Source organism: Salmo salar, chromosome 16 (genome assembly GCF_965601325.2).
Source record: "Salmo salar chromosome 16, fSalSal1, whole genome shotgun sequence".
NCBI lineage: Eukaryota > Metazoa > Chordata > Actinopteri > Salmoniformes > Salmonidae > Salmo > Salmo salar.
The window spans coordinates 7104031-7121229 of record NC_138306.1 but is presented as its reverse complement, the minus strand read 5'-3'; the positions used below and the strand labels follow the sequence as shown (position 1 = coordinate 7121229).

General features: G+C 41.5%; 1 protein-coding gene across 4 annotated transcripts in view; it reads left to right on the top strand.

Annotated features, from left to right (window-relative positions):
- LOC106573096 (anoctamin-1) overlaps positions 1-14220 on the top strand; it is a 70852-nt gene extending 56632 nt beyond the window's left edge. For all 4 annotated transcript variants that reach the window (XM_014147797.3, XM_045696892.2, XM_014147793.3 and 1 more), the window contains 5 exons: positions 2835-2987; positions 6018-6070; positions 11158-11342; positions 11719-11824; positions 12681-14220. In XM_014147797.3, coding sequence (XP_014003272.1) covers positions 2835-2987; positions 6018-6070; positions 11158-11342; positions 11719-11824; positions 12681-12929 — 746 coding nt within the window. In that variant the 3' untranslated portion in view covers positions 12930-14220. The remainder of the gene's footprint in view (positions 1-2834; positions 2988-6017; positions 6071-11157; positions 11343-11718; positions 11825-12680) is intronic.
- Positions 14221-17199: the final 2979 nt, after the last annotated feature.

Genomic DNA, 17199 nt, shown 5'->3' with positions numbered 1-17199 from the left:
TAGCATGGCTTTTGAAGAGCACCTGCTTCTCAAACACAACTGAGAACTGTGTGTGTGTGTGTGTGTGTGTGTGTGTGTGTGTGTGTGTGTGTGTGTGTGTGGTGTGTGTGTGGCTAGAGAGAGAGAGAACATTTAACAGTGAAAACACTACAATTAGCAAAACACCCTGCATGATTGAACGCAAAACCTGTCTGAAGTGTTTTTCAATGTACCCTTGCTGTGTGGATCAAAGAGTACTAGGGGTACTACTGAGGTTGTGGTGTGACATTACAGAGTACTAGGGGTACAGGGGTAGTACTGGGGTTATGAGAGTGACATTCTGGGCTTGGTCATGTGTTGGCTCCATGTCAGTAGAGATTACAGCCTGGGTCTTTGGTACGATCAGCTTTCCTCTGGCCTGCGTCCCTGTCTGCCCCCTCCCAGGTCCCTGCGTGCTCCCTCTTGTCCCCATTCCTTTTCCATCCCCTCACTGTCTCTTCTCCATGGTAACTGCCTCTCCCTGCCCCTCACCTTCTCCTCCCCCTCCCATGTCCATGTCCCTTCCTTCACCATATCCTCTCCCTGCCTGCCCCCTCCCTATGTCTCCTCTCTGCAAGACCCATGAAGAGTCTCCCTGTTCTGTTCTCTCTAGTCTGGTCCGCTCCCATAATTATTTTCAGCTGCTTCAATAAGTTAACCACTTAGGAGGATGATGTTGCTTTGAATTACCTAAAGGTCAAAGTTGTTACTATGTAACAAATATTCTTATTTAATTTATTTATACATTTGCAAGGGTCATTGAAGTGTTTCTTGTTGTCCTACATGTGATGAGGGAAGAAACCTTAAACATGAGCATGCTTCAGTGCTAGCTGCAGTGTGATGTGAGGTTCAGATAATCTCTTTTGATTGATTTGTTTAGTCTTGTTGAGTGATCAGGGCCTGTATTCATAGAATGTCTCTCTACAGTGCCTCCAGAAAGTGTTCATACCCCTTGACATACAGCCTGTCACAAGCATCGTATTGATGAGACCAAGGCGCAGCGTGTAGAGTGCTCATTCTTACTTATTTATTTTAAGAGAACACTTAAACAAAGAAAAAAAACCCGCCAGCAAACAGTTCCCGTAAGGTTCACAGACTATATGGAAAACAACCAGCCACAAAACCCAAAGAAAAACAGGCTGCCTAAGTATGGCATCCAATCAGAGACAACGAAAAACACCTGCCTCTGATTGGAAACCATACTCGGCCAAACATGGAGAACATAGAAATAGAAAACTAGAACCAAAATCCCCTAGAACCAAAACCCCCAAAACACACAAAACAAACCCCCCTGCCATGCCCTGACCATTCTACTATGGCAAATGACCCTTTTTACTGGTCAGGACGTGACACAGCCTGAATTCAACATTTATTAAATATCATTTTTTTCACCCTACACACATCTACGCACAATACCCCATAATGACAAAGTAAAAAAACATGTTTTTAGAAATGTTAGAAAATGTATTGAAAATGAAATACATAAATATTGAATTTACATAAGCATTCACAATACAGTCAATACATGTTAGAATAACCTATGGCAGCGATTACAGCTGAGAGTCTTTCTTGGTCTCCAAGAGCTTTGCATCTGGATTCTACAATATTTTCACATTGTTTTTTTTTTTAATTCTTCAAGCTCTGTCAAATTGGTTGTTGATCATGCCAATTTAAGTCAAAATTATAACTAGGCCACTCAGGAATGTTCAATGTCATCTTGGTACTGTAAGCAACTCCAGTGTGTTGTGTTTTAGGTTATTGTCCTGATAAAAGGTGAATTTGTCTCTAAGTCTCTGTTGGAAAGCAGACTGAACCAGGGTTTCCTTTAGGATTTTGCCTTTTCTTAGCTCTATTCTGTTTATTTAAATAAAATAAAAACTCCCTAATCCTTGCTGATGACAAGCATACTCATAACATGATGCAGCCACCATCGTACTTCAAAATATGAAGAGTGGTTGTCAGTGATGTGTTGTTTTGGATTGGCTCCAAACACAAGGCTTTGTATTCAGGACATTTTTTGCAGTTTTACTTTATTGCCTTGTTGGAAACAGGATGCATGTTTTGAAAGATTTGTATTCTATACAGGTTAAACATGAGCATGCTTCAGTGCTAGTTTTCTCCTATCAAAGCCATTAAACTGAGTAACTGTTTTAAAGTCACCATTGGCCTCATGGTGAAATACCTGAGCGGTTTCCTTCCTCTGCGGCAACTGAGTTGCATCTTTGTAACATCTTTGTTGTGACTGGGTGTATTGATACACCATCCAAAGTGTAATTAGTAACTTCACCATGCTCAAAGGGATATACAATGTGTGCTTTTTCTTTACCCATCTACCAATAGGTGCCATCCTTTGCAAGGCGTTGGAAAATCTCCTTGGTCTTTGTGGTTGAATCTGTGTTTGAAGTTCACTGCTCAACTGAGGGACCTTACAGATAATTGTGTGTGTGGTGTACAGAGATATGAGGTAGTCATTCAAAAATGATGTTAAAACACTACTATTACACATGGAGTGAGTCCATGCAACTTATTATCTGATTTATTAAGAACATATTTACTCCTCAACTTGTTTGGGCTTTCCATAACAAAGTGGTTGAATACCTAAGGACTCAAGACATTTCAGCTTTTAATATTTTATCAATTTGTAAAAATGTCTAAAAACATAATTCCACTTTAACATTATAGGGTGTTGTGTGTAGGCCAGTGACACAAAATCTCAATTGAACTATTTGAAATTCAGGCTGTAACACAACAAAATGTGGAAGAAGTCAAGGAGTGTGAGTACTTTCTGAAGGCAATGTATATCTGTGTCCTTGCAGTAATCCAGTTTGGGTTTGTGACCCTGTTCGTGGCGTCGTTTCCGCTGGCCCCACTGTTCGCCCTACTCAACAACATCATCGAGATACGCCTGGATGCCAAGAAGTTTGTGGCTGAGCTCAGGAGGCCGGTCGCTGCGAGGGCAAAAGACATTGGTGGGTTTACAGTTCAAACTCTGTCTGCACACAGGTTCTTTTTAATTACACTCCTATATTGATTCCTTTCACAGTAATAAACATAATATTGAAGTCACTCCAATACAAGTGATTTACAAAGAAGAAAAAAACACTGGTTATCTTTGGGATTCTTCGGGCCCTTGAGTGTTTCCTTACCATGTGACCAGGGCTCTAAAGTGCGACCAATTTGGTGTGCGATATTTTGCTCTGCGACCTGTAGTTTTCATTTGGGATTATCATTTTTAAATAATAATTGTTGGAATTATAAGTCTTCGCAGTACTGTTGTTTCACAAGCGCAGTTTCGTTAGTGTCATGCTTGCAGCATTACTACAGCGAAAACCTCTTCTTTCTAGCCCAAACAGTTCAAAGGATCTTGCCCATATTATACCGCCGCAAAAACAAATAATCCATTTTTTTTTACATTCATAAACCATGTTGTGGGCTGTTCTTGAATTATTTGCGGGCTGTTAACCATTTGTTTTACACATTTTTCAGTCATGTATGATATCTCATTAACTAGCTAGCTAGTTAAGAGCCTGATAACTTTACCAGTATATCCAAACATTTGGGAGCACAGAAAGAAAGGAAAATGGATAGCTTCTTCAGGAGATCAATTATTATAGCAATGAATGAATGACAGATTTATAGCACACCGTCACAAACTTGACGCTCTTGAGTGTTAATGTTAAGTGGATGACCATATAAAACATAGCCTTATGCTTTAAACTGTTCGAAAGCTCAGATTCTTAGCTTTTTTATTGTATTTATAATTTATCAATGATTTGTATGCACTTTTTGCACTATTATGCGCTGCTATAGTAAATAGTATGAAAAAATAGTACATTGCTGATTTCATTTTACAATTGTTTTTAATTGATTACAGACTTTAATAGTGACATATACAGGGTTGCAGATGTAATTACAGGGTACAGTGAAATTATTGTGCTCCTAGCTCCAACAATGCAGGAAAATGTTAAATAAAACAATACAAATATAATAAAAATAGATCATAATAAAAATAGAAATTATAATATGTACATATTAACAACTGTGGCAATGATAAATATCCATTGGGGTGGTTGCAGGGTAAATGTCCGCGGGGGGGGGGGGGGGGGGGGGGGGGCAGGAGAGGGACAGGGACAGGGAGAGTAGGTACTGTAGCTGACTAGTGGTGGCTATTCAGCAGCCTGATGGTCTGGGGGTAGAAGCTATTAGCCAGTCTTACAGTTTTTGCTATGATGCTACTCTACTGCCCACATCTGAGTGATGGAAATGGGGAGAACAGGCCATGGCTCAGGTGGCTGGGGTCCCTGATGGTCTTCTTGGGCTTCCTGATACACCTGGTGTTATAGGTGTCCTGGAGGGCAGGCAGTGTTCCCCGAAAGGTACTTTTTGCTGAGCGTACCACCCTCTGTAGCTCCTTGGGGTTCGCGGCAGTGGAGTTGCCGTACCAGGCTGTGATTCAGCCCGACAGTATGCTCTCGATGGTGCTCTTGTAGAACACTGTCAGGGCCGGGAGACTGGCCGAATTTCTTCAGCTTCCTGAGGTTGAAAAGTCGCTGTCGTGCCTTCTTCACCACGGTGTCATGTGGTTTGACCATTTCAGCTCCTCGGAGATGAGTACGCCGAGAACCTTTACACTTTTGACTGTCTCCACGGCGACTCCATTGATGTGGATGGGGGTGTGCCCAGCCTGGTTCCTCCTGAAGTCCACAATCAGCTCCTTTGTTTTCCTGACGTTGAGGGAGAGGTTGTAGACCTGGCACCACACCATCAGAGTGCCTACCTCCCTGTAGGCCGTCTCGTTATTGTTGGTATTTGGGCCTACTACTATCGTGTCATCAGCGAATTGTGTGAGGCCACGCAGTTGTGGGTATACAGAGTGTACAGGATGGAACTAAGGATGCACCGTTGTTGGGCCATCATGTTGAGAATCAGTGTCGAGGAGGTAATATTAGCTACCTTCACCACCCAGGGGGCGGCCCATCAGGAAGTCCAGGACCCAGTTGCATAGGGAGGAATTCAATCCCAGGGCTGTGAGGTTTGTGGTGAGCTTAGAGGTCACTGTGGTATTGAAGGCTGAGCTGTAGACGATGAACAGCATCCTCACATATGCGTTCCTTTTGTCCAGGTAGGTGAGGGCAGTGTGCAGTGCCAATGGCGATTGCATGGTACGTGGATCTGTCAGGGCGGTAGGCGAATTTCGTATGCTATGATCAACCTACTCATGAAACATGGGGAATAGGGCTTGAAACTTTTCATCTACATATAATCTACATATACTCACGATCAACTTTGAAGTTGACATGATATAAGATTTCAGCTGCCTTAATACTGTAATAATTTTGTGTTTAATCAGCGGTCAGGGAAAATCAGACTTATTTTGTGGTGCACTGCTCTTCATCATTGCTGTCTCTAGCCCTGTGAACGAGTTGATTTGTCTTTTTGTGATGAAGACAAAGTGGTTTTGTATCTTGCAATTGTGTTAGTATTTTTATTATTTGTTATTCATTATAAATTGATGTGTGTTTGTCATAGAACGATGGGACTGTTTCCAGCTTTACAGCACTGTGCAGCCTGTGTACCTGTAACGTACCGTTTCGTCACAAATTGACAAACAGTCCAATCAGCAAATGATCATTAAGGCGGGACTCCCGAGCCTCCAATGGCTGTGGATATGTAACCCGATACACCATAGTCATTCAAGGCCAAGTGTTTTGAAGTAGGGAAGCTGGGCTTTTAGCCAGAACTGCCGTGAAGCCATTTATAAGCAAATTACCTTGATATTCCTTGATAAAACAATTCAATTATAACGAAAATCCCCCCAAAATGGGGGTATTCATATTTAAGATTAACCCAAAGAGAATGATTGTTGAGGAATGGAACCCAATGAATGGAACCCTTTGTGATTAACTGCCTTAATTAACAAATATTTTTGTTATAAGATTGTAATATCAATTACCATCAAGAGTTCTAACTCTCATGTGATTCTGCTTCTCTGATTCTAGGTATATGGTACAACCTTCTCCGAGGTGTGGCTAAAGTTGCCGTCATCATAAACGTAAGTCATTCCTGTAATCCCTGCAAAACATAATAGTGACCAAATGATAAAACCTTTTTTCTTTCTGACTTTAACATATACTGTTTTGATTGTTTTGAATGTTCTGCCAAAGGTACTATTTTTTATTCCATCTTATCCATTCCACAACCCCCTCAACAATAACAAGTCTGCACTTAAAACTAGAACATACTTCATTGGAGCTCAGCCCTGGTCCACACAACATTTACTGGGAATTTATGTCACCACTTTTGGGGGGTTACTTGTAAAAGCTCATAATAAGGCTTTTAAATGCCTGCCCCTCTGTGCAGAGAAGACCATACTTGGTCAGAAAGAGAGCTAGCTTGGTTATAAATTCTACACCAGGCTCTCACTTCACTTCCAAAGGGATCACAATCGTCATGGCAATGGCGAGTTGAGATCCAGATCTGGGTTATTTATGACATTCAATCAAGATGGAAGGGAGGGATTTCCTCACCTCCATTCTCTTATTGATAATGTTTTCAACAGTACAGGATGTCAATGTGTTTATACTTTAAGGCCTTGGATACACTATAGGTTTATGTGCTGACAAATCGCAGAACCCAGAATCAAATATCACGTGGGTACTGGCCAGCTTCTCAGGTTAGGGTTAGGGCTAACATTTATGTTAACAGTCAATCACCAAAGACTATGTGCTGACAGGCAGATAGTTGCAGACGAAACAGCAAGATGGCACCGACAGACATGGCAGCTCTGCTTCTAGCAATTAAGCAACTTTGCAGTATTTCGTTTTTTTGTGTGTTATTTCTTACACTATTAGCCCAGAACGTTTTTTTTGTGTTATTACATACAGCCAGAAATAACTTTCGGATATCAGAGCAGCAGTAACTCACCAGCACTACGACCAGGAATACAACTTCCTGAATTGGATCCTTTGTTTGGACACCCCAGGGCAACTGAAATTATCCCAGATGCTGCTCCAAGATGCTGCCAGCGGAGAAGAGGTATTCGGAGTGGACTTCTAGTCCGACTCAGGAGGCAGGCAAACCATCCACCACTTCCGAGTATATTACTTGTTAATGTTCAGTCTCTGGAGAATAAAGTAGATCCTCGCTCAGGCGTGAGGATCTCCTTCCAGAGAGACATCAAGGACTGTAACATACTCTGTTTCACGGAATCATGTTGAGAATCAAATTGATAACCTGGCTCTCTCTGGATATACTGTCCTCGTCCATTCAACCAGCTGGGTTCTCAGTACATCGCGCAGACAGGAATAAAGGATTCCGCTTCTGGCGCCTCCAACTCAATCATCAAGTTTGCAGATGACACAACAGTAGTAGGCTTGATTACTAACAATGACGAGACAGCCTACTGGGAGGAGGTGAGGGCCCTGGGAGAGTCGTGCCAGGAAAATAACCTCTCCCTCAATGTCAACAAAACGAAGGAGCATGGACTTCAGGAAAAAGCAGAAGGAGCACGCTCTTATCCACATTGACGGGACCGCAGTGAAGGTGGAAAGCGGACATTTCTGGGGGGAATGGCCCTAGCCCTCACCCTCCGATCCAACAGGTCCCAGATGTGCTCAATGGGATTGAGATCCGGGCACTTCGCTGGCCATGGCAGAACACTGGCATTCCTGTGTGCAGGAAATCATGCACAGAACGAGCAGTATCGCTGGTGGCATTGACATGCTGGAGGGTCATGTCAGGATGAGCCTGCAGGAAGGGTACCACATGAGGGAGGAGGATGTCTTCCCTGTAATGCACAGCGTTGAGATTGCCTGCAATGACAACATGCTCAGTCCGATGATGCTGTGACACACCGCCCCAGACCATGACGGACCCTCCACCTCCAAATCGATCCCGCTCCAGAGTTCAGGCCTCAGTGTAATACTCATTCCTTCAACGATAAACGTGAATCCGACCATCACCCCTGGTGAGACAAAACCGCGACTCGTTAGTGAAGAGCACTTTTTGCCAGTCCTGTCTTGTCCAGCGATGGTGTGTTTGTGCCCATAGGCAACGTTGTTGCTGGTGATGTCTGGTGAGGACCTGCCTTACAACAGGCCTACAAGCCCTCAGTCCAGTCTCTATCAGCCTATTGCGGACAGTCTGAGCACTGATGGAGGGATTGTGCATTCCTGGTGTAACTCGGACAGTTGTTGTTGCCATCCTGTACCTGTCCCGCAGGTATGACGTTCGGATGTACCGATCCTGTGCAGGTGTTGTTACACGTGGTCTGCCACTGCGAGGACGATCAGCTGTCCATCCTGTCTCCCTGTAGCGCTGTCTTAGGCGTCTCACAGTACGGATATTGCAATTTATTGCCCTGGCCACATCTGCAGTCCTCATGCCTGCAGCATTCCTAAGGCATGTTCACGCAGATGAGCAGGGACCCTGGGCATCTTTCTTTTGGTGTTTTTCAGAGTCAGTAGAAAGATCTCTTAAGTGTCCTAAGTTTTCATAACTGTGACCTTAATTGCCTACTGTCTGTAAGCTGTTAGTGTCGTAACGACCGTTCCACAGGTGCATGTTCATTGATTGTTTATGGTTCATTGAACAAGCATAGGAAACATTGTTTAAACCCTTTACAATGAAGATCTGTGAAGTTATTTGGATTTTCACGAATTATCTTTGAAAGACAGGGTCCTGAAAAAGGGACTTTTCCTTTTTTGCTGAGTTTATCACAAGGCCATCAGAATGTTAAATAGCAATCACCAGGTTACTCTACCCTGCACCTTAGAGGCTGCTGCCCTATATACATAGACATGTATAATCACTGGTCACTTTAATAATGTTTTCATACTGCTTTACTCATTTCATATGTATATACTGTATTATGGTATTCTATTCTACTGTATTTTAGTCAATGCCACTCCAACTCCAATTATTTATATATTTCTTAATTCCATTATTTTACTTTTAGATTGTTGTGAATTGTTAGATATTACTGCACTGTTGGTGCTAGGAACACAAGCATTTCGCTACACCCACAGTAACATGTGCTAAATATGTGTATGTGACCAATAAAATGTGATTCGATTTTTATAGATGGTATAAAGCATACTGAAGACAGCGCTCCTTTTGCTGAAGTTGACCCCTATATTCAACCAATGCAGCATTACTAGAGCCCGACCGATAAAGCCGTTGACCGATATTAATTGACGATATTTGCCTTTAACAGAAACATTTGTGTCTTTACTCCACAGATAACGCACAAATATTATATACAGTACAAGTGAAATGTTTGGACACACCTACTCATTCAAAGGTTTTTCTTTATTTTTTGCTATTTTCTACTTTGCAGAATAGTAGTGTAGTAGACATCAAAACTATGAAATAACACACATGGAATCATTTTGTAACCAAAAAAAGTGTTAAATAAATCCAAATATATTTTAGATTTTAGATTCTTCAAAGTAGCCACCCTTTGTGTTGATGACAGCTTTGCACACTCTTGGCATTCTCTCAACCAGCTTCACCTTGTCACGGATCCCTTCGGAACGTTCATTACGCACACCTGGCCCCTATTGATTAGTAATTGTATAAGTGTGCCCTTTGTTAACCATTGTCCTGTCGATTATTGTTACAATGTCTGTTGGTTCGTGTGAGTACCTGTGCTATGTTGTTTTGGCTTTCGTGCCACGTATATTATGCAGATGATTACGGTTCTCGTCCCGTGTGATAATCATTGTGCGATTGTGTATTTAGTCAAGGAACTCCTCGCTCTTTTCTTTTGGTTTATACCCTGTGTTTTATATATCTATTGTTTGGTCTTCGACCCGTGCCTTTACACGGCACGCTGTAATTTGGGAAATAAAAAACCCTATTACGCATTCCTGCGCCTGTCTCCCAACCCATTTATACCAACGTGACACACCTAGAATGCTTTTCCAACAGTTTTGAAGTAGTTCCCACATATGCTGAGCACCTGTTGGCTGCATTTCCTTCACTCTGCGGTCCAACTCATCCCAAACCATCTCATTTGTGTTGGGATCGGGTGATTGTGGAGGCCAGGTCATCTGATGCAGCACTCCATCACTCTCCTTCTTGGTCAAAGAACCACACACATGGAGGTCATCCGTTCACCTACTCTGCGTTTCACAAAGACACGGCGGTTGGAACCAAAAATCTCAAATTTGGACTCATCAGACCAAAGGACACATTTCCACCGGTCTAATGTCCAGAGCTCGTGTTTCTTGGCCCAAGCAAGTACTTTATTCTTATTGGTGTGATTTAATAGTGGTTTCTTTGCAGAAATTTGACCATGAAGGCCTGATTCATGCAGTCTCCTCTGAAAAGTTGATGTTGAGATGTGAATTTATTTGGGATGCAATTTCTTAACTCTAATGAACTTATCCTTTGCAGCAGAGGTAACTCTGGGTCTTCCTTTCCTGTGGCGGTCCTCATGAGAGCCAGTTTCATCATAGCGCTTGATGGGTTTTGTGACTGCACTTGAAGAAAGTTTTCCAGATTGACTGACATTCATGTCCTAAAGTAATGATGGACTGTTGTTTCTCTTTGCTTAGTTGAGCTGTTCTTGACATAATATGGACTTGGTATTTTACCAAATAGGGCTATCTTCTGCATACCACCCATACCTTGTCACAACACAACTGATTGGCTCAAAGGGTGGCTACTTTGAAGAATCTGAAATATAAAATATATTTGGAGTTGTTTAACACTTTTCTGGTTACTACATGATTCCATATGTGTTATTTAATAGTTTTGATGTCTTCACTATCATTCTAAAACGTAGAAAATAGGCGTGTCCAAACCTTTGACTGGTACTGTACATAGAATAAACAAATACGTCTGCTCATTTGCGGTAATTTTTTGGTTATGTTCAATTGTTGCCTGAAGAGGGCGCTCTACCAGCAGCTCATTGAACATCATTGAGCCTTAGGTCACAATGTGAGAGAGAGTAGGCATGGTGGTTTGACGGTGAGTAGCTTGCCACAGCCAGCATATATTCTTTTTTTTTTTAAACGTTCAAATGTGAAGAAGCGACGTGTGACATACGCCTAGTTTCTTGAAACAGGTCACATTTGTTACATCCTTACATGTCTTCAGGTGCTTTCTCATTGATCACTGTCTGTCTCTCTCCAGGCGTTTGTGATCTCCTTCACGTCAGACTTCATCCCAAGGCTAGTCTACCAGTACATGTACAGCCCAGATGGCTCCATGCACGGCTTTGTCAACCACACCATGTCCTATTTTAACGTCTCAGACTTCCAGGATGGTAAAGAACCTATGGACCCTCATCATCTGGGTTACCAGGTGGAGATGTGTAGGTGAGATAACGCACAGCACTGGGTCAACAACTTATATTTTTGTGATAAGTAATTACAGTGTAATGACCATGTAATGTCTTAATTTTCTGTCATGCGTAAAAATACATAGTTGTTGCGGTGTAGTCTGTTCCATGGACTTTTGCTATCTTTTTATTTATTTTTCCTTTATTTAACTAGGCAAGTCAGTTAAGAAAAAAATCCTATTTTCAATGACGGTCTAGGAGTGGGTTAACTGCCTTGTTCAGGGGCAGAATGACAGCGTTGTACTTTGTCAGCTCGGGAATTTGAACTTGCAACCTTTTGGTTACTAGTCCAACGCTCTAACCACTAGGCTACCCTGCTTTAGTCTTTGTAATCAGTTGACTCTTGACTCTAGGTATAAAGACTACAGGGAGCCCCCATGGTCCAACACGCCCTATGTGGTCTCTAAAGAGTTCTGGGCGGTCCTGGCCGCCCGACTGGCCTTCGTCATAGTCTTTCAGGTGAGTGGAGGAGAAGTCTCTTTGTAGTTGGTAACACACTTGTCTGCTTGCACTTCTATATGCCTCCCCACCAGAGACTGGAGTTCGATCCCTGTTTCCACCCTCCCTTCCTACTGTGTCTTCCCCCTTCATCTCAACTTCTGAACTGTCTAAATATAACATGAAAAATAAAAAAGAATGCAGTTGCTGGAAGTGTACAGTTAGTGCCAGATTTTACAGCTACAGTGTATGTATATGAGGGATTCAAAGACACTCTCATTTTGCTTTGTGAGATTAGTATACAGCAGGGATCATCAACTAGATTTTTTTGTTGAGTGGATGTTCGGGGGGCCGGAAACATAATTACAAATAATTTGTAGACTGCAAATTGACCGCAAGAATGCCAAACGGATATAATATTAGACTAAAACATAATTTAGAGTCCTGCTTACATTTGTATATGTGTTTCTCTATTATGCGTGGGAATACTTGAGAACAGATTTCCCAAAAAATCACTTAGAGATGATTTCCTGGTGTTTTTACAGTCTTTTATTTCTAACAAGTTTTTGATCAAAAACTTGGGGGGCCAAATAAAACCACACCCATGGGTCACCAGTTGGGGAACCCTGGTATACAGTATACTTCCTGTTTCCTGCTGGTTGATCAATGACATGCTGTCTCTCCACTCCCTGTAGAATGTGGTGATGCTGATGAGTGACTTAGTGGACTGACTGTATATGGATTTTCTATATTGATGTCATTAGTGCGTCAATAGAAAATATATTAGCTAACACACTTACAATTATTTGGGAAAACAAAGTGAATATTTGTTAGACAAAATATATTTAAAAAGTTTATCTCTCTTCCCTCCCTGTAGAACGTGGTGATGCTGATGAGTGACATTGTGGACTGGTTGATCCCAGACATCCCTAAAGACATCAGCCTTCAGATCCACAAGGAGAAGATCCTGATGGTGGAGCTGTTCATGAAGGAGGAACAGGGCAAGATGCAGTTCATAGACAGCATGACTCCTTGTGACGGCAAGGAGCGCAACAACCACGCCCCTATAGCTCGCTCGCGCTCCATCCCACACACACACAGTCACACACACGCCAACAACTTCTAGCAGCTACTGTAAGGTTTAGCTTCGCTAGCTAAGCCAAGGGTTACTACTCTCTGTGTCTTTATCCTTGTCCAGACATTCCATAGAAAGGGAGAAGTGTTCCCTTCAAGACGTTGTTGAGGCCCGAACTGCGAGAAACAGAAACAGTCCCAGTGCACAATGCCTTTCTGTCAAACCATCCAGTGAATAACTAACTAGCTAACTGCCAACCAGTTAACTAACTGCCAACCAGTGGGGTCATGGTTTTGAGGTTGATCTTAAATGTGGCGGACCATATACCATACTCAGAGCAGCCAGAGAAGAGAGAAAATGTTTGTTTAAAATTTTCTTTACATGCTTTACATTACAGCATATCTGGCATCCAAGGTATTTCTATGTTTGCCTCTTTATAAACAGGATGTAGATTATACATAATCCTTTACTCTTATGACTCAACCATATCCATGTTGGAACCGTGCAAATAACCACTCTCATAAACGCTAAACTTTGCTACACAACATTAATTAACACTATTTTTCTTTACCTAGATTTTTTTATTGTATTTTTAACTAAAAAACTAACTTGGATATCTTGAAATGTATGTGTGTAGATCAAATAATATAATCTTAAATGGGTGACAGGTTTTGTATGTCTTTGATTCAAAGATCTCAAATGTTTTTAGCTACCAAGCACACAGTTGTGCATGGTTGATACATCACCTGGTTGTGGGCTCCCATGCTATCATATAGCAAAAGCAGTTAGTAGATTATTTTATTGCATTACAGTACACAAGTAAAATAGCACTGTATGATGACTAGATGCTGCTAAACATAGTAAAATACTTTGATTGACTTTAGTTCAGAACATACAGCTTAGCAGTGTTGTAAGATTACACCCCTGTTATATAGCATGTACAGTTCAGGCAAATCTTTCTCTGTCACAATACATTCATTAAACTATGTGACTTCTACGCTTCAAAGCCAATCAGGATATTATTTTGCATATGGAATAATAATAATGAAACCTTTCAATTGTACTTAAAATTGTATATTGTTTACACTTACTTCTGTCTACTGGATATACTAAGAAATATAATATTTCTCATTCTTTACTTGCCTTTCTTCAGAGGACAAGGACACTTTGATCCTTTTATATGTCAAACTAATGTCTTCATACAAAATGAGAATAATTTCATAGCAGCATATTTTACTGTATTGATACTGTATTGATATGTTGTAAATGTATAGGTTATCTGCCTATTCTTTTTTGATGTGATGTTGAATAAATAATGCATTAAATTGAATGTAAACAACAATGTGGTATGGCTATTGAGTGCTGTCATGTTCTTAGGCTTGGAAGAGAAATGTATTCCAAAAAGGATTGTGGCCTTTACAGTAACTTAGAGTTCAAAAATAGAGTATCGGTATCAAATGCAATAGAATCTCTTTGATCCTAGTTTGTTCAAACAGTTTTTTTTTATTCAACATTCAACATTCGAATACACAACACGGCCAAAAGTATGTGGACACCTGCTCATCGAACATCTCATTCCAAAGTCAAGGGCATTAATATGGAGTTGGTCCCCCCTTTACTGCTATAACAGCTTCCACTATTCTGGGACGGCGTTCCACTAGATGTTGGAACGTTGCTGTGGGGACTTGCTTCCATTCAGCCACAAGAGATTAGTAAGGTCGGGCACTGATGTTTGACGATTAGGCCTGGCTCGCAGTCGGTGTTCTCATTCATCCCTAAAGTGTTCGATGGGATTGAGGTCAGCGCTTTGTGCAGACAAGTCAAGTTCTTCCACACTGATCTCGACAAACCATTTCTGTATGGACCTCGCTTTGAGCACAGGGGCATTGTCCTGCTGAAACAGGAAAGGGGCTTCCCCAAACCGTTGCCACAAAGTTGGAAGCAAAGAATTGTCTAGAATGTCATTGTATGTTGTAGTGTTAAGATTTCCCTTCACCGGAACTAAGGGGCCTAGCCCGAACCATTAAAAACAGCCCCAGACCATTATTCCTCCTTCACCAAACTTTACAGTTGGCACTATGCATTAGCGTTCTCCTGGCATCCGCCAAACCCAGATTAATCCTTCCGACTGCCAGATGGTGAAGCGTGATTCATCACTCCAGAGAACGCGTTTCCACTGCACCAGAGTCCAGTGGCGGCAAGTTTTACACTACTCCAGGCGACGCTTGGCATTGTGCATAGTGCTCTTAGGCTTGTGTTCGGCCATGGAAACCCATTTCATTAAGCTCCTGATGAACAGTTCTTGTGCTAACGTTGCTTCCAGAGGCAGTTTGGAAGTTGCTCCTAGACGTTTCCACTTCACAGTAACAGCCCTAACAGTTGATCAGCGCAGTTCTAAGAGGGCAGAAATTTGATGAACTGACTTGCTGGAAAGGTGGCATCCTATGATGGTGTCACATTGAAAATGACTGTGCTCATCAGTACAGGCCATTCTACTGCCAATGTTTGTCTATGGAGATTGCATGGCGGTGTGCTCGATGTTATACACCTGTCAGCAACGGGTATGGCTGAAATAGCCGAATCCACTAATTTGAAGTGGTGTCCACATACTTTTGGCCATATAGTATACCTACTATAAATAGTAACATTTGTAAATGTAAGAGTGCCGTACATCATTTGATAACATAATCAAAACAGTGTTCACCAAATCCTATTGTAACTTACTATCCTACCAAGCCAAGACAGTCAAGGATCCTAGACACTTTGCAGTGTTCTGGAACCTGTATTATTTGAGATAGGCCAGGCCTGACCCAGGACAGGACAGATAGTTTTAATGGAGCTTCAGGAGATGGAACTCAGAGGAAGCACTTCTTGATGTAAATAAGGGGAAATGTTCCATTTCAGCTTACAACAGAACTTCCTCTCCTTGGCTTGATAGCACTCATGACATTTTTTAAGACGAGACAAAAGAAGCAACTTTTACTGGAAATCGTACCCAAAGATAGGAAACGGACTGTGAAGAAATATATATTTTCAGACTTTAGACTAAACTTACTTTTGGAGGAAAATGCTAAATATTTTCTGAAATAAAGCAAACTGATAGAATTCTGTATCTTCCCAGAAATGGCTTTTTTCAATCACTAGTTAGGTTTCCATCCAATTGGCTTCAGATTTTCCTGTGGATATTCAAAAATCCACAAAAACAACTTCAGCAACTTCACACAGCCATTGAAGTGGAGTGAGACAACATTCCACAAGCCACAATCAACAGCCTGTTCAACTCTATGCAAAGGCAAATGGTGGTCTCACCAGATACTGACTGGTTTTCTGATCAACGCCCTTACCTTATTTTAAAAGGTATTCGCGACCAACAGATGCATGTCTGTCTTTCCAGTCATGTGAAATCCATAGATTAGGGTCTAATTGTCACGTCCTGACCAGTATAAGGGGTTATTTGTTATTGTAGTTTGGTCAGGACGTGGCAGGGGTGTGTTTGTTTAGAGTGTTTCGGAGTTTGTTGGGCTATGTTCTAGTATGTCTATTTCTATGTGGTGTTTGTTGGGTTGACCTTCAATTGGAAGCAGCTGCTCCTAGTTGCTTCTAACTGAAGGTCCTATTTAAGAGGGGTGTTTTTCTATGGGATTTTGTGGGTAGTTGTTCCTTGTTTAGTGTTTGTTGCACCTGTCAGGACTGTTTCGTTTTGTTCTTTTTTTGTAAACGTATTTAGTTGTTTCTCCTTCTTCAAAATAAAAAGAAGATGAGTATACATATTCCGGCTGCGTTTTGGTCCAATCCATACGACAACTGTGACACTAATGAATTTATTTCATTTGACTGATTTCCTTATATGTAACGACCGTCGTCGCAATGAGACCAAGGTGCAGCGGAGGATGTGTTCATCATAAAGGATTTTAATAAACGAATGAATACTACAAACAAAACACGACAAGAAACGACAGCCAAACAGTCCTGTCAGGATTAACACAAACCTAGACAGAAAATAATCACCCACAAACCCCAAAGGAAAAACAGGCTGCCTATGTATGACTCTCAATCAGCAACAACGATCTACAGCTGTTCCTGATGAGAGCCACACACGGCCAAACCACAGAAACAAACCAACATAGAAAAATAAACATAGAACGCCCACCCATGTAACACCCTGGCCTAACCAAAATAGAGAACAAAAAAACCCTCTCTATGGCCAGGGCGTTACATTATACGAACTGTAACTCAGTAAAATCTTTGAAATTATTGCATGTTGCGTTTATATTTTTGTTCAGCATATTTCATATGTAACCTAATAAACTGTATGCTTTCC